At 44.7% G+C, this 18,252-nt stretch overlaps 1 protein-coding gene across 13 annotated transcripts in view; it reads left to right on the forward strand.

Moving 5' to 3' along the window:
* The window catches only part of CACNA1D (calcium voltage-gated channel subunit alpha1 D), a 347,512-nt gene that overhangs the window by 193,772 nt on the left and 135,488 nt on the right, over nucleotides 1–18,252 (forward strand). For 10 of the 13 annotated variants that reach the window (XM_040247197.1, XM_040247202.1, XM_040247198.1 and 7 more), the window contains exons 6-8: nucleotides 3,584–3,736; nucleotides 4,306–4,502; nucleotides 11,177–11,280. In XM_040247197.1, the coding sequence (XP_040103131.1) occupies nucleotides 3,584–3,736; nucleotides 4,306–4,502; nucleotides 11,177–11,280 (454 nt within the window). Of the gene's footprint in view, nucleotides 1–3,583; nucleotides 3,737–4,305; nucleotides 4,503–10,519; nucleotides 10,624–11,176; nucleotides 11,281–18,252 lie in introns of all 13 variants that reach the window. The other 3 variants (XM_040247200.1, XM_040247204.1, XM_040247206.1) reach the window with 1 other exon arrangement.

The following is an 18,252-nucleotide window of genomic DNA, read 5'->3' on the forward strand; positions in this document are numbered from 1 at the left end:
ATGAGGTTTCAGATTCAGTTGTTACAGCTTAATCTAATTTCAAAGTAACCACGGCAACTTTCTTCCCCCCAAGAGCAAATGACAGGCCAGCCTGCCTGCGGTATTTGTGTTGTGAGTAGACGCGCGGGTGCTGTGGCTCTGTGGATCTGAGTCATACGTGAGGACTTCTCAGCCCGTGTTCATTAACTGCCCTGTGGGGAGCATCCAAGTCTCTCTCCAGACCCCGCTGGGCTTTGGGGAGATGAATTGGGGGCTCTGGGTCATGCTCTTTCCTGTGCTGGTTGGCAGCTGTGGGCTAGTGATTTAAGTACCTGCAATTATTAAAAATGCCTGGGAAGGTGTGACTGTTTACACGTACCTCGGAGATGTCTAATCCCTCTGAAGACAACTCAGACTGTCCTGTAAGACTGATTTTGTGTGTGTATGTGGACATAAGTTCCTTCATTGGAAGGTAAATATGTGTTTCAAATAGAGTCCTTCAGATGTATGTAGAGCTCTTCACCACCTACTCTCAGGTAATAGGTACATATGAGAATCCTCGAGCATTATATAGAAAAGAACCCTTAAGATTGTCTGGTCCAAGAGCACCGTCTTCTAGGTGAGGAAGCTTGCAGAAACCTTGGGCAGGTTCTCACGGCTAGTGGGTGGCCAGACGGGACCAGACCCTTGGCCTCCTACTTCCCGGCTCAGTGTTCTTTCTGCTCCATTTCACAGCTTCCTTGGTTAGAGCTCTGTGAAATCTGCTGGACACACTGGTCGTGTACAAAAGAGCCTAATACCATGAAAGTGTACACATGCACTTGAAGATATGTCATTATTTCATAAATGTGGCCCATCTGAAATATTACAGTTACAATAAACATTTATGAAACATAGGGCTCACTGCCATTCAGTTGAGAAGAGCTAACTGCTGGATGATGATTTTGGATGGCCCTCGCATGTCTTAAAAACCAAATGAAAAAACAAACAAACCCCATCTTGTCCAAGTAGATTAGAGCATATGTTTCTTTTTCTCTTCATCTATTCCTTATGGAAGATGAAAACATTACAAGTCATCCTATTGATCATTGTTTTCTTCAGAAGACATCATTTGAACATTTAAATATCCGAAGGCAGTATGTAGGATTTTGTCTTAATGAAAGTCTGGAAAGAAGTTCTTTGTGAGTCTAAAAAACCTCTTATCATTCTTCCCTCCCCATCTTGTCCCCCACCTCTTCCCATGTACTTCATATCAAGGTGAACTTTTACTGTTACTGCTGATAAGTATTTTTCTCTTTGCTTGTGTGTTCTGATTTCTAATGTATTTCACTCTAGCATCTCAGCCTCTTCTTTCTTTCTTTGGATATGTATTGGGAAGGTACTGTGAGAAGATACTAGGAAAGGGCACTTTGGAGCAGAGAGAGAGAGAGTAGGGAGAGGAAGGGAAAGAAAAAGAAAAGGGGGAAAAAGATGGATTGGGGGCTCTGGGTCATGCTCTTTCCCGTGCTGGTTGGCAGCTGTGGACTAGCGATTCCTTGCTGCTAAGTCACTTCAGTCGTGTTCGACTCTTTGCAACCCCATAGACGGCAGCCCCCCAGGCTCCCTCGTCCCCGGGATTCTCCAGGCAAGAACACTGGAGTGGGTTGCCATTTCCTTCTCCAATGCATGAAAGTGAAAAGTCAAAGTGAAGTCGCTCAGTCGTGTCCGACTCTTAGTGACCCCATGGACTGCAGCCTTCCAGGCTCCTCCATCCATGGGATTTTCCAGGCAAGAGTACTGGAGTGGGGTGCCATTGCCTTCTCCACTAGTGATTCCTTAAGTACCTGCAATTGTTAAAAATGCCTGGGAAGGTGTGACTGTTTACGGTGGAGAAGCTGAGGTGGGTCTCGGTGGCCACGTGTCTCACTGTGCAGGGCGCGTGCATGGTGTCAGGGGGCCTGCGTCTAGTTGGCTCTGGTTTCCTGCTGACCACCCTCCCTCTAGCTCCTGCTTCCTTCCACCTGGTCCTGAGTATTGCCCCACTGTCCCTCTTGGCCTGGTCTTTTCTCTTCCTGGACCATGGCTCTCAGTGTTGCTCCAGGTGTGGGTAGCTCCAAGGTTTGCACATCTCTCCCTTGTCCCTAAGGTCTGAGGTTCAGCCGCAGGGCACAGCCTCCTTCCTGTTTGGTGACCAGACTCACCAGGTGTTCAGTCCTCACCCTCCCCTTCCTCTAACGCTCTTTCACCTCCCCCACTCCAGGGGCGCCTTCTCTTGCTCAGGCCCCAGGGTTAGCCTCATGACCCTGCCGACCTGGGCACCTTCCTCTAACTCAGACTCACTTGCTGAGTTCTGATCTCTTCTGGATCCTCACCCTGGCCTCCCTGGAGAGCCCAGCACCCTCCAGCTACTTCTCTGCCTGTTTTGCCTTTTGCAGCCCCACTTGTCTTTATAAGGGGCTTCCCTGGTGGCTCAAATGGTAAAGAATCTGCCTGCAATGCAGGAGACCCAGGTTCCATCCCTGGGTTGGGAAAATTCCCCTGGAGAAGAAAATGGCAACCACTGTAGCACTCTTGCCTGGAGAATTCCATGGACAGAAGAGCCTGGCAGGCTACAGTCCACGGGATAGCAAAGAGTTGGACACGACTGAGCAACTTTCACTTTCTAACTTTCTGAAAAGGCTGCCTTTTGAGTTTTCTTGGCTCTTTCCCATGCATACATGTTATGAAACTTTTGTTTGATTTTCTCTTATTTAGAATAAATAAAGAGGCTGTCTTTTGACAGCCTCTAAAGTCTGGCCTCTAAAGCCTCTAAAATCCCCTAAAGTGGACTAAAGTCTGGCCCTGTAATCCGAATCCAGAACCCAGAGGTACCTAGTTGATTGCAGCTGCAATCTGCTTGCCTTTACTGCCACCCTTTTCCCCCGCATGACTGCCAACCAAGACTCGCCATCCCCGGCCCACACGACACTCGCTGTCTTCTGTGCTTTAGGTACTTTCTTCCCCTGCTTGGAACAGCCTCTCTCCCATGCCCGCGACCCACCTGTCTATGGAAATGCATCCTGCTTGGCCTTAAGGCCCTCCAGAGAGGGAGGCTCCTGCCCAGCCCTCTTTCTCCCCACTGCACTCTGAAGTGAATGTCTTTCATCCTTCCTTTACTTTTCACTGTGTGATGTCACTCATCTAGCATCTGTGTGCTACCTTAGAGTAATTCATATGTAATGCTTACGTGTCTCACTGGAACCTCACCTCTGGGAGGAAGCACATTGTGTAATACATCTTCATAGTCCCCAAAACACTCCGCCTTATGTTTGCCGTGTGGCAGATGTTCAAGGAATTTTGTTGAGTGGATGAACAAATGCAGGAATGAGTGGCTTTTATATCCAGCTGTTCCCTTTCTAGGGCTCAGTTTCCTCATCTTTCTAGTTAAGGGAGTTAGATTAGATGATCTTTGAGAGGATCTTTTTAACTTATCTCACACCCAGGTTTCATGTTAATTCAAAGCTCTGAGATACCTCCTTGAGTTTTATTACCATGTGCCCCATACAGAACAGGCATCATTAGGAAGTATATAAATGCATCCCTGAAATATCTTGCTGGCTCACAAACTTGTTTTTGTCTTTCCTAGGTTTACAAGTTGTCCTGAACTCCATTATAAAAGCCATGGTTCCCCTCCTTCACATAGCCCTTTTGGTATTATTTGTAATCATAATCTATGCTATTATAGGATTGGAGCTTTTTATTGGAAAAATGCACAAAACGTGTTTTTTTGCTGACTCAGGTGAGTAATGAAAATGGTTGCTAACCAGACTATTTAAATATTTGGCTTTCCCCAAAACAACTTTTCTGGTTTGGGAAAAATCTAAAACAAAATGAGAGGCGGGGGGGAATGGAAAGCCAAATCCATTGGTTAATCTAAGCCGTTCTTACTGTGAATTATATTTAGAATTAATGAGAATGTAGTTTCTTTTTCCATCTTGATTTCCTATGTAATGTGTTCTGGCAAACAAGATGGGGGGAGCCCCCTGAAACTGGACTATGAGGTGAATCAATAGTGTTTCTCCAGGACTTCCCTGGTAGTCCAGTGGCTAGGACTCTGCACTCCCAATGCAGGGGTCCCAGATTTGATCCTTGGTCAGGGAACTAGATCTCATGTGCCGCACTAAGACCTGGCACAGCCAGATAAGTAAAATGTAATATTTGTTTAAAAATTCTGTTGATCTGTATAGGCTGAGGAGGGTGCTGTGAGAGTGAGGACAGAGGAAGGCGGGTAGGTTCTCGGCTCCCGCGGCACGGGTGCCCGCGGGTCGCTCCTGCCCTGGGTGGTGAAGCCTGCGCCTCTGTTTGCAGATGTGGTGGCTGAAGAGGACCCGGCGCCGTGTGCGTTCTCAGGGAACGGACGCCAGTGCACCGCCAACGGCACGGAGTGTAGGAGTGGCTGGGTTGGCCCCAATGGTGGCATCACCAACTTCGACAACTTTGCCTTTGCTATGCTCACTGTGTTTCAGTGCATCACCATGGAGGGCTGGACAGACGTGCTCTACTGGGTAAGCAGCTGGCGCAGGGGGTTGACGGAGCGTGCTTTCCTCGGATAAAAGTGTTTCATTAGCTGGAGCCACTGGGGAGCTGGCTGGAAAAGACCCCCTGGAAGTGAGTTCTTTGGGAAGGGAAGCAGACTGTCTTTTCACTCAGCAAGACCCATTACGTCTCCCCGCCAGGGCCTTGCTTTCAGCTGTAGAAAGCTGCTACAGGACGTGGACTTCCTCGCATCCCCAGTGTCTCCTGGGGACTTAGCACTGAGCATACCCAGTAGTCCCCTTTGTTGGAGGAACTCCAGCATACCAGGGCTGTCCTGATTAGACACTTGAAGAGCCCAGGCTCATTCCCTAGAGTAAGAGGCCCCCGGACTTCCATAGACTAAAACTAATCTTTTATACCTAGAGGCAGGTTTCTCTACCAGGTCCTAAATGGAAGGTAGAAAACATCAATTAACTGGATTCTTTTCAGGCTTTCCATAGCTTAGCACAGCCTTTCCATAGCTTAGCACAGCCTTAAAGCCCAAATGGGTTTTTCCCCTATTACAGTGCTTCCCTTTTGCATCTTCAGTATTACTACAGACCAGCCCAGCATAAGCCCTTAGCTCTCTCTTCCTTTTTCTTTGGCGCTAGAGAACTTTGGCAGAGAAGGTAAAGATGGCGCATCAGACTTCCAGGGCTGGTGGACCTGTTTGTGAAAACAGATGGACACCCTTCGTATGGCTCGGGGCTAGCTTCTCTGGTTCCCAACAGAGCCGGTAGGGTTTGCTACAGATGAAGAGCAATTGTATTTTAACAGTTGTTTCTCAGAGTTGAGTTTAGTTGTTTACTTCTGTGTTTGATAGAATTTGAAAATACTCACAGAAGTTTAGAAATTATTTTGCCATGGCACAGAGTTGTTGGGAAAAACAGCTGCCTTGTAGATTTTGAGCATAAACCCAGGTCCAAATGGGATTAATCAGGATTCCAATAATGATTTGTTAAAAGGTAATGAGTAGTAACATACTTCTTAAATGGTCAGTCTCCAGTTAGTCTGAACGTTGAGAAGTATTTTCTGATAGGATCTAAATTTTAGACACTTTATAAGATTTCCCATTACTCTATAACTTCAGAGAACATAATGGTTGTAAATAGGTTTTTGCTTCCCTTCACAAGTGAATTCCATGCTTGCAGGGTTGTAGAAATGTCTGTATGTTCAGTGTTAGACAAAGAAAATGCATTTTTATTTTCATCCCCAAAGTGTTAGTCTAGTTTGGTAATAAGGTTTTTAAAATATCACCAGCATGTTTTATCTTATTTCTTCCCCTTCCCCTCCTTTTTCTAATTGTCATAGGAGAGAGAGAGTGAGAGTGTGTGTGTATATATGCAATCTGTTATTTATATCCATAACACAATGCCTTTTGTAAAATTTTTTGTGAAGAGAAAGAGGAAGATTATATAGGATGAGCCAAGCCCATGGCCATGCATGAGGACCCTCTAATTAGGTAAAGAGCTCATTTTCAGTATTATGTTTTAAGTTGCCACTCCTGGTTAGATTAGTGGAGGGCTCAGTCTCCAGTCTCCCTTTGAAGTTTCTGATAGATAGAAAAAGCATCATTCAAGTAGCCCAAATTCTGGTCCTTCCCCCTAAAACAGTACAGAAAACGTTTTGATTTAAAACAAATGAAAAAATCGGTGACTCCTCAGCTCTATTCTCCCTATTTTCATGGTGTATTGACATTGCTGATCCGACATGCCCTAATGGACAGTTGCAGACTTTGTTTCCACACATTGATTCTCTCATTACGATCTTCCCATCGCCAAGTTAGTGGAAACTCTGGGAGTGTGTGATTAACGGAGAAAAGACTCCACGCACCTAGAAACAAAAGTTTCTACTTGCTTTACTGAGAACCTCTAAGTATCACCTAGGATGATATAATTATTACCTCTGTTTTTTCATATGACAGTCACAGGGCTAATAATTTGACAACATAATAATTATATTCTCTATGAATTACATGGTGTCTTTATTCCGATGGAGGAACTCCAATAACTTATCAACCTTATGCCAGTCTATATCCCTTTATAGCAGGTCTGGGAAACAGTGGAATATAGACCCCTAGACATCTTCAAGGTCCTGCTGCAAGTGGTTGTGGTATTTGATTTACAACAAGGGTCTACAGACCTTTTCTTTTTTCATAAGGGACCAGACAGTAAATATATGTGGCCGGGCAGACCATAATGTCTATGTCATAACTGCTCAGCTCTGCCCATGTCACTTGGAAGCAGCTGCAGACAACATGTACACCTGTGGCTTCATTCCAGTATTTATTTATGGACACTGACATGTGAATTTTGTATAACATTCCTGTGTCATGAGATAGTCCAGATTTTTTTTTCCCATCATTTAAAAATGTAAAAGCCATTTTTAGCTCATGGGCTGTCCAAAAGCAGGTGGTAGGCTGGTTTGGCCCACAGGTCATAATGTCATGACCCCTGGTCTAGACTAGAACCCCCCTCTCTTTCCTTGGCATTTCTCCATTCTCGGAGGTTTGTGAGCCCTTCTGGAACACTAGGGGGCAGCTCAGGGATGTCTTCCAGAGTGCTCACTGAGATCTTATTCTCAAACATATCAGGTTGCTTCTAATTACTTACTGATTACATTTATTAACTCTGCATAGACATAGGCAGGAGTCAGGCCCCAGCCTTCTTCCTATTTTATGGGCCGCAGTCGGTGGGATCCACAGCTGTGCACAGAACAGCGCCTCCCTGCCCAGCACAGCGCCCGGCCCAAAGCTGGTGCTCAGCAGATACCAGCTACCATTACTCTTCAAGTTCGCAGTCCCATTCCCTCAGGGTAGATGGGCCTTTTTAAAATTCCTGATTTTTTCCACAGCCAGAGTGTAAAGGGAACAACTTGAGAGAGAACTGAGATTCAATTTTAAATATTGATTGCAAGCAAATTTTTCAGTCCTTTAAATGTTTGTATATGGTGGACAAAGTCTTTGCCAGGGATGAATTTGAGTCTAGTTGAGTTTATGTTCAGTCAGTGTTCCCAAGTTCATGGATGCCTCAGTCCCCAGGAGTGCCTGGCAAGTGGTGGCAGGGACTTGGGAAGGTAGGCCCAGTATGCAGGAAGACATGTGTAGAACAGGACCCCTTGGATATGTGGGGAATGGGATTATTAACTTCTGATAGAAAGCCATTTTTTTAGTGCTCTTTTTTTGAAGTGAATTCCATAAGCATAATTAAGCTGCCATCTGATCTACACGTTTGTTGTCCAGAGTCAGAAAGGTGTAGTGCAAGGAAAGAGCCTTATGCTGGAGAAGGCTAGGTGCCTGACCTTGGGTAGGTCACCCAGATACTCTGGGCTTTAACTTTGTGTCGTCCACAAGATGTGGAGTAACACGACATGATTCTATTATTTCTTTCTCCAACTCCAAGGAAATGATTTTAAATGTAGGAAATTAATTAAAATATTAGAATTGGTCTCAGGAAAGAATTATCCACGTTAGTTATTTGTGGCCTTTTGCCTTAGTGCCAGCCTCTTCTCTTCACACCTATGGCAGAGCTGGCTGTCAGACTCAAACAGGAAGCTCCCTTGGCCAAGCTGATAGTCGTCTTCATTCAGGGTACCTGGGAACTCCCTCTCTAGCTAGCTAGCAGCTTGCCTTTCTGGTCCTTTCTCCGATTCTAGGCTCAGGGGAGCCACAACCAATATATCAAGTTTCTAGTAGTTTTTGCAGTAGAAAAAAAACAAAAAGCCTTAGATTAATCAGAGACATGGATGTGCATCTCAGCCTTTGAAGTGAGGGGAAACGGAAACTAGGTTGTTATTTCCTGAGTACCAGGGACACGACCTGATGACTTTGATATAAATATTTTAAAAATCTAAATTGAAATGACTGAGCTCACGCCGCTTTCTCCCTTGCTGACAAAGGACACACAGACAAAATCCCAAGCAGAGTTTCTATTTTTGTGTGGGTATTTCGGGGACCGGCTTGCCAGTTCTGACGTGTCCCATGTGATTGGTAAAGCCTAAGAAATACTAGCCTCTGAAGAGAGACCAGGGTTGAGAAGATTTCTTCAGGAGAAAGACTGGCCCTTAGAGCTTAATTTTTATTTCTCATTCCGACGCTCTGGAGATTTAGGGTCTCCTGTGGCCTTTGGTTTTCCCTTGTCCCCCATGAGTTATTCCAGGTGATATTTCTGATTTGAGCAAACACTTATTTCTAGGAAATCAGGAGTTTCTTTGGGAAAAAAAAAAATGTTCCCTCCCAAGTTGGAGCAGACAGCTGTTCCCGGAACCATCCTCTGGAACACGGGGCTGAGGCCAAAGAGGATGGGCTGGGCAGATGCTGGGCTGACAGCTAACACACTTTGCTGAGGTATGAGAGGGCAGGGTCCCCTAGTGGGGACCCTGGACACGCACCTCCTTCCTCTCTGTGAGCGAGCATACTTTCCCCGGTCATGGGCACCCCTCTTGCCCCAGCAAAGGGGAAGCAGGCCCAGAGGGGTCTGTGGAAGGCCCTGATTCCAGGCTGGGCTCTGGTTACTACGCCAGGCAGCCTGTTTCTTCTCCTGCACATCTAGGTTATTAAATAAGTTTAGTGGTGTAGTTGCTTTGGAAGAATTACTCTCAGCCTTCCTGCTGAAATTAGTTTATCCAACTTAATGAGATCAACAATTGCAGCCACGGCCCTGCCTCATTCATTACTCTAATTGCCGATATAAGATGTGCAGACTGATAGCAGTTCCAGTAAGCACATCAATTTTCATGTGGCCAAACAGGTGTTTCATAAGGGCTTTAATGCCCTCTCTGTAGACTTCAGCAACAGATGTTAGGTAATTTTTTTTTTTTAATGTTCTCTTTTTTTGTTTGGTTTCTGCTTGAGGCAAACAGTGAAATGCATGAGTTTCATTCTGTAAAGCTAAAAACCCAGTGCCAGATAATATAAAGAAAGCACATGCTTAACGGCCTGAGGGCTTGACCTCAGAAAGCCAGAACCATGAATCAGCCCAGACCATATACTGTTCTGTTAGCTGGGGATTCCAGCAAAGTCAGGCCTGGGGTCAGTCAGTCAGTCTTCTCACTTGTGCTTCACACCTTTCTTGGAGAAGGCTTTGCCCAATTTAGCACTGACCTGTGCTGTTAGAAAGTTGCATCCAGCCACGAACCCTGAAGCACCTGTTTGCTCCAGCACAAAAGTTGCTCATGAGCTGATCTCCCCGGGAAGGTGTGTTCAGGCGGCCATGTCTGACTGTGCTGCTTCACTTGGTACAGAAGTAGGGACACCGGGTTCCTCTGAAAGAACTCACAGCTGGAGCCACCTGTCTCAGGGAAGGTTATGTAGGTTCAAGCTAGATTTGAGAGATGAGGGCTTTTTAAATTTCTCCTTACTGGCAAGCAGTTGGGTCCTTCCTATGGGTGCAGTTGAGAAAAAAAGTCTCATTCCCCAAAGCACCCCTGAATATGTCAGCTAGTTGACTTCTGAATACTTTCCTTCTTTGCATTAATTTAGCTGTGCTTGCACTGACTGATAGCAGATAATTGGCTTCCAATATACCCAAAATCCAATAACTGGAAAGTTATTATTTTAGGGTTTTTTAAAAAAAGAATTGATAGAGTCAAATGCTACAAATTTGTCTCTATAGCTAAGACTTTTCCACCATCACAAATTTTGAAAGTAAGAATACTACCAACAATTTGGGCAGGGTAGAAAATAGTTTCTAGTTAAGCACTAGTTTTGTCTTCTACCAAGATCTCTGAAAATCCCTTACCAAGGCAATTTCTTGTAAGAAAGAGCCAAATTCTAGCTGATTGGCCTAGCCGTGGCCAGAGCTTGCTATTACTTGCCCTGAAAGTTTTGATGACTCTGTGTGTGTGTGTGTTGGGAATATATAATGAATGTGCGTTGGCTACTGTTGTCTGATTTGAAGCTAAGTAAATGTTTAATTAAATGTATGGAATGCTGTCTCTAATGTAACCCTCTCTCCTTATTAGATTCTCTTATTAACCCACTTCTATGAGACCATCTTATTTCTTGCAGATGAATGATGCTATGGGATTTGAATTGCCCTGGGTGTATTTTGTCAGTCTCGTCATCTTTGGGTCATTTTTCGTACTAAATCTTGTACTTGGTGTATTGAGCGGGTAAGCTACACCTCTTTCATCTTGAAAGCAGAGTCCTGAGGACAGTTGCCAGGACCACACAGGCTTGCTAGATGGGGGCCGCCGGGTGGGTGCCAAGCATTTTATGTGTCCTCCAAGATGCTTTCTTTTCTGCTGAGGCTTCCCAAACCAAGACGTTTCTTGGAACCTCACCAGCCTTTGTGAAAGAAAGCTATAGGATAATTATTGACCAGAGATTAATCAGCGTTGTCACTTGGGGTTTAAATCATTGGCATTGCTTGCCCATTTGTCCTAAAAGGAGATACATCTATAATTGCTTTATTGGTCTGGATCCAAATATAATGCAGATTAATTGGTACCAAACAGTAGCTAAATGACTTTTGGTAGGCCACATTTGGGGATTTCCGTAGCAGAACCTGCCCTTATTGAAAGAACAAAACTGGAAGGCCCTTGGCGGGATCCCATCCTTGGAGCACCAGTCCTCAGTCAAAGCCCTAGTGGTCCAGCAGCAGTTCCTGGGGCTCTGCTCTTTGGCAAATGGATAACTGATAACTAATCTCCTTACATTTTACAGGTAAATGATGCGATAGGATGGGAATGGCCATGGGTGTATTTTGTTAGTCTCATCATCCTTGGCTCATTTTTCGTCCTTAACCTGGTTCTTGGTGTCCTTAGTGGGTAAGCAGTTGGATCCGTGTCCCACATTCTGCTGCTGCCATGTGTCAGGCAGCTCCCTACAGCTTTCTCTGCATGCGTGTGGACTCTGATGTCCCCCCTGTGTGTTGCTTTGGGACTGAACTGTAATTCTCAATGCTCGTATCTGTCTGTGAGATTCTGTGTTTCTGATGCTTGCCAAACTATTAATTGAATGAAACCATTTCCCTGAAGTGAGTCACATTTATATGCTAGAGTGTAGGAGTGGATTAAAAGCAACTAAAAGGATGCCCAGCCTTGGTCTCCCCCAGCAAAGGACCTTTGTCTTTTGTGGTTTTCTTCCCATTGGTATTAGTACATAGCCTGGCCCTTTAAAGTTACTTGCAGTATCATGATTATTTCCAGTGGTGTTTCAGATTTCATGGTAAAGGAGAAATAAGCCTAGATTAGCACAGAAATACTGGACAGTTTAAAAATCTCACATCCTTCCCATGGGGATCATTTATTAGCTTGGTTTTCTGCTGCTATCACTGTGAGAATATTCCCTTGAATTCGTTTTTAATCTTAGCTCACAGAATCTGTCTTTAATGCAGAGAAATAATCAGCTTTTGCACCTAAATTTCCTCCGGCCTTATCATGGTCCGTGTCACTCAGTCATCATTTTTGAAATTTTACTTTGTTGGCCTCCTCGGCTCTGTGGTTGACGGGGCTTCAGTGGAGGCTGGGACCAGACAGGGGCTCTATCTTGTCTGTGGTTGCCATCCTAGAGCCCTCCTGGGCATCCTAGCATCTTCCCCACCACACAGACACCCCACACAGGGGAGTACCCCAGAGAAGGGAGGGGGGCCTCCCCAGGCTCTCAGTGCCAGCTTATTGCCATTGCCAGGGCCTTGGGAGGGTGACTGGGGCTCATAGGTGCCCGTTTCCCCCGAGGAGCCCCTGTCACTCCTGAGCTCAGACATCCTCCGGAGATACTGCTGATAGACTTGATTCCCAGTGAGTTTATCTACTCCTCACTCACTCTATCTCTGTCTTGCTGAGAGCTTGTATCTCGGGGAATGTGATGTCTTCATGTAATGCCGAGTCAGTGGAGAGACCTTTATCTCACTTTTCTAAACACTGCCTTTTCCAGAGCAGAAAGCGAGCTAGTTACCCATCTTTGCTTCCTCTCCTCATCTTCCCTCTCAGCTACCCTGCCTGTTTTCAGGGACAGCACGTTTAGAATTCTCCTTGACGAGTGTGGTCGCTTTCACACCATGGATACACACTGTCCTGTGAAGCCCCATCTAGAAATGAGCCAGGAGCCCATGCCTTATAGTGAGGGGAAAGGGGGCTCTGGGCCTGAGTTCTGGGTGTGACAGCTGACCCTCTGCACTGACCCGGGCCAAAGATTCTTTCTCTGGATAAATGGCTCTTCAAGCCTAAAGTTCTTTCACATCACACTTTATAAGTGCCTTCTTCCTAACAACCCTCTGTGGCCTTAGGTCAGTGTCAGGATGGTGAGGGTGGAATTTATCCCTGGAGAAACAGCATCATGTTGATTTTACTACAGGAACAGCCCATACAAGGTTAACAGCAATTCTGTTGTGAATTCCTTGGCACCCTGTGTCTCCTAAACCCAACTAAACTGAGGCCATGGAAACGACTAATTTTAACAGTGCCAGTGACATGCCTTATCTCTGAGCTTCCCAGAGCAGGAACATCACCCTGGCAGGATGAGGCAGACTTAAAAAGGGAAAAGGGGACAAAGCTGGGAGGGACCCCTTATTATAATGGTGGATGCTAAATATGCACCCCGTTGGGGGTACCCACAGCTGGAGGATAAAGACGCACACACCATGATGGAACAGCCAGTTTACTGAAATATATTTTGGGGAAAGTAATAAGTAACTTTAAAATATTTTTAAATCAGAACAAAACTAGATCCCTTATGAAGGAGAATGCAAATGACATTTGAATTCTTAAAATAAAACCCAAGAATTCCCAGCAATATTCAGTCAGTTCCACGATGTGCCCCAGCTCCCCCGGGGCTGCGGCTGACCCTGCCTAGACGTGCGAGGCCACTTGGGTAGGAGATGTCCAGCAGTGCTCTGTCTAAAGGAGGAACCACGTCCGCAGAGCAGTCTTCCAGCGTGTTCACAAATTTGGTCGCTTTTCCTGAGTTCTTGCTGCATGTCTGGCTCTGGGCCAGGGGCCAGGGTGCCAAGATGTCTAAGACACAGATGGGGGCCTTGTGCGCAGACAGTCATTGTCTGGGGTGGACCTGTCATTGGGCAGTGCAGGATGGCCAAGCTAAAATGGGCGGGGACAGAGAAGCTGCAAGAGCAGTATGTCTATGAGCTGGATGTTGAAAGATGATAAGGTGTCTGGGGCCGGGGTGGTGGGGTTGGGTAGGGGTGGAGACACCAGAGAACAGGCCGCTCCCTCCTTTCCTAACAGTTAGTTACTTGGGCTTCTCTGCCTGGGTACTCCTCCTTGACTTTCCCCTAAAGCAACAAAAAATCAAAATCAGTCATTTGTATTTATTTTCTTGTTTCAGAGAAATGAAATTTAAAAAAAAATTTTTTTAGTTTCAATCTTAGAGAGTTCTTCCCAACTTTTTTAGGGAACATTGGAGGAAATACAAAATCAGAAGGACATAAATGTTAAAAAGGAGATGGCTTGTGTTGCATAGCCCCTTAGGGACCATTGGACCACCACAGATGTAATTCCAAAAGCCCTGAATTAAAAGGCTCTTCTGTTTTAGACCATGCTGCTGCTTTCTAATGAAGGATCGTTATAATACGCTATGTGTCTTTAAGTCAACCATTTGGAAATATTTGTTGTTCTTCCTTGGCTCCTCCTCTTTTTCCATGTGGCCATGCCGTCCTATTGTATCCTTAAACTGATTTTAATCTGTGCACTTGATTTGGTATCGGTACATTTATGAAGCATTGTTAAGTCTGATGCTTTGAAATATCTCCGGTTTTACAGCAGACTGTTTTTCTCAAGGTGAGTATAAGGTTCATGAAATGTATGCTCTGCATAGCCAAGCATGATCCTGGATGAAGACATTCCCACCCCCCGCCCCAACCCAGGTACTTGTGCTATGTGGGAGGAGCCGAGAAAGTCAGTAACTAGAGTTCTGATTTCATAATAAGTTGTTATCAAGGAGATGGCCCCGTTATGACCAAGTGTTAGAAAGAATGTCTCAATTAAGTCCACAGTTCAGCTGGCTCTTCTCATGGTGGCTTTGATGATTGTTCACTTTTAAAATTGCTCACTTAACTCTTGTCCCCTTGGGGGTATTTTTTCTGTAGGTAGGTAAGATAAGAGAACACGTGGTTTTTCAGCACTTTTTATCTTTAGAGTCACTGCCAGATTCCCAGGGGGGATGGTGGTCATGGACAGTGGCTCACATCCTCACCTGCAAGGACTCCCTGATGCCAGGCACACCTCCGGTAAGGTAGACGGCCCTCTGAGCCCCTGTGTGTGGGTCAGACCCCCCAAAAGGCGGCTGGTGGATGAGACGTGAATTAGAAGACCTGAGTTCTGGTCACGTGCTAAATAACTCTGGGACTTCACTTAGGAGTCCCGAACCTACATCTCTTGGCCCCTCAAAGGGGGATGAGGCTGCTGTGCCATCCCCACCCCCACACACAGAATAGGTGGCTTTAGGTCGGCTCATGAATGTAAAGGTGCTTTGAAAAATAGGTACTGCAAAGAATTTTACTCATTGAATGTATTTTTCTCTTACCTCTGTGGGCCTCCTCCCGATCCCCTCCTTGGGTGAAGTGGTAACAGCTAAGAGGCAGTTCGGAAAATATCTGAAATGTACCATTTTCTGAATTTCCCAGGAAGAGACCAACAGAAATAGGCTTTGTATGCATATTAACACTGTACTCAGTGCCCTCATGATCAGGCCATGGAGGTTCTTTGTCATCTTTGAGGTGCAGCTCTCAATCATGATTGAAGTTCTGACAGTGATTTATTTTTGCACAAGTAGGGAGGCATGACATTTCTGTAACATATGGTTAAACACTGGCTTTAGAGTCAGATAATTAAGACTTAACTCTCTGCTCTACCTTTTACCAACTATGAGATTTGGTGAAATGGTTTACCTATTCGAGCTTCACTTTGCTTGTCTGTAAAATGATGTTAATAATATTAACCATGGGGAGTTGCGAGAGGATTCAGTGAGCTGAAGAGTGTAGAGAGCTTCGTTACTTTGATGGTGATGGCTTGAGTAAGAGTATATCAAATGAGATTTGATGCAAGAAAAATCTAATCAACTCAATGCTTTTAATTTTTCTTCTTGTGACCAGGCCTATAGGTAGGGTTTAATTTGCATGATTCTTCTACTCAGGATGTTAATAAACTAAGTATTCTCTACTTAGTTTAGAGTAGAGAATTTGCTTTTAGAGGATCTAATGTCCAAAAATGCTCTTAGAGGGGCAGGAAGGTAAAATGAAAATACTTAGAAGTTGGTAAATTATGAAGTCCTTGCTAAGCAAAGATTTGATTTGCCTTTGTTTCTGTTTCTGCCAAAGATAGACTAAGGACCCACGGTGCCTAGACTGGTTTTGATGTCTATTAGATGGATTTCTCCTGAGAAGTTTAGATAATCTCTGATATTTATATAGTAGCAGTCAGATCCCTGGCACTTAGCAATGGCCGGGAAGAGATTAGATAAAAGACCCTTAAGAGATTAGTGTAATATAACCCAGACTTTGATGCATCTGTTCTCTGTCGGCCTTTGAAGTCAGGCCCCATATGCCATTTTTCATAGTAAATCCAAAGGGCAATTTTAGGATCTTATGTTGTGAATATTTTTCTGTTCAGTTGTTTTAAACACTGTTGTCTTGGTGCCTGGATATTCCCTGCCATAAAATGGAGTTTAAAAACTCCATTCTCTTTTCTTTTATAAATTCAGTATCATAATGTGAAGGTTCTTTAATTATGTGCCAAACTATGACCAATATTGGGACAGACCTCTGCCCTAGTCTTTTAAAAAATACTTATTTATTTGTGACTGCGCTGGGTCTTTGTTGCTGGGCTTGGGCTTTCTCTCGCTGTGGCGAGTGGGGCTGCTCTCCATCTTCAGTGTGCAGGCTTCTCATCACCGTGGCTTTTTGGTGGCGCATGGACTGAGTTGCCCCCAGGCATTTGGGGTTCAGACCAGGGATTGAACCCATATCCCCTCCATTGGCAGGCAGATTCTTAACCACTGGATTGCCAGGAAAGTCCCTCTAATCACTTTTTTAGAGGAAAAAGATGATTAATGAATTTCATCTCCTATTCCTTAGACTTTACTCATATTCGTCCAAAACATTATATTTCTCTTCAGTCCATTTGATTTTTCTTTAATCTACATTAATTGGGGGGAAAGGATGCTTGGTGATTGGTTGAAAGTGTTGGGATTAAAAAAACCTAGGCAGAGATTCATGCATGGCTTCTCTACTTGTGTAACTGCTGGTATAGAGGGAGTGGAAGAGGGTGGCATGGCAAGTGGGGGTGACTGTGCTGTATTAGAATTTTACAAAATAGGTTCGGGTTTGGGGGGCATCATAAGTTGCACCCTAGTCTGTTAAATTCACACCATTATGAACCATGGTCAGTCAGAGATTGCCTCTAGTTCCCTCCCCTTGAATGTTGGCTCAGAGGGAAAAACATACCAGGTATATTGTGGAGACATACCCTCTGGGAATAGGCATTTGTATAAATTATTCATGACTGGGATTAGAATTTACTCTCATTCAATGCTTTACCAGCATCTGCTCACAAAAAATGAACAACAGAATTTCTTCCTGTACATAAACAGATCTGCATCTTAGAAGAGTAGTTGAATTGCTTGTGACGTTGAAAGGGGTATTGTTAGGTAATGGGATAACCAGGCTATCAGCGTGATTGGTTACCACTGTATTACAGAATAAAATTGTATTGAGTTAATGAGTTAATTCCATATCTTGACAACAGGCAGAGAAAAAACACAGAGGTCTAGTTCAAAAACAAGGGGACAGTGGAGGGTTCTTTGTAGATAGATCTTACAATTAAAAAAAAAGATTTTCCTGTGTGCAATTAGTGATGATCAGGCTGCCAGATTCCCAGACACTCTTACTGATCACTTGTAGCAAAATATTTCCCCACAGTTAACTGGATGTATCTTTGGTTTGACTTGACTCATAGATGAAAGAGTTGTCTACACAGTTGGAGGTCTCTTTTCTTGAACTTGGAAGTAGTGCTGTGAGTGGGGTTGAAAGCTGAGGGGGAGATCTATGGTCCTTTAGTAACTTCACATGATTTGGTTTTGGTAGAACAAGAAATTAAGCCCTGCTTCAGCTCTATGTGGAAGGATGCTAAATTTCCTTTTTCTAATAAAGAACTGTGCTAAACATTTTTATAGACTTTTAAGCCCTGAGCTTTCTTGTTGCAGAGTTAAGATGCTGTCAGGGGTAGCTGACAGCTGGATACCGGTGCTGTGGGTACTGTGGTACCTGAAGTGAATAGGCTGATAGCCACACCTGACATTAACAAGTGAGTGGTAACCTCTCTGCCACTGGCCGGCAGCGTCTGTTCCCATAGAAATAGCTGTTGGAATCAGTGGAAACGAGGTAAGTGAAAGTTTTCCCTGATCCTTGTTTCCATCAAGCTGATGTCGGTTTCCCTGGCAACAGCAGTGGACAGCAGCCAGGCACAGCAGCAGATTGAGGAGAGCTCTCTCACTTGTCAGCTGTGGCTATCATGTATTCCTAATCCAGTCCTTTCTTTTAAGATGTAGCAAAGCACCTCTGAGGGCCCAGGAGGCATCTCTGGCCACACGTGCCCTCCTGAGTACCCATCTTGGCAATGGAGAGCTCTTGACTTAGCGGAATTCATCACTGAGCTTTCATGCAGAGGCTCAGTTCTTCATAAAGACACTGGCACCTTAGCAGTTGAAATTAAAGCCATAATTTTCCTGTGTTCCCTATTCAGTTGGCATTAACAATTGTTCTTATTTCTGCAGTGAAGGGTTGTTTA

The sequence above is a fragment of the Oryx dammah genome, unplaced genomic scaffold (genome assembly GCF_014754425.2).
Source record: "Oryx dammah isolate SB20612 unplaced genomic scaffold, SCBI_Odam_1.1 HiC_scaffold_9, whole genome shotgun sequence".
Lineage (NCBI taxonomy): Eukaryota > Metazoa > Chordata > Mammalia > Artiodactyla > Bovidae > Oryx > Oryx dammah.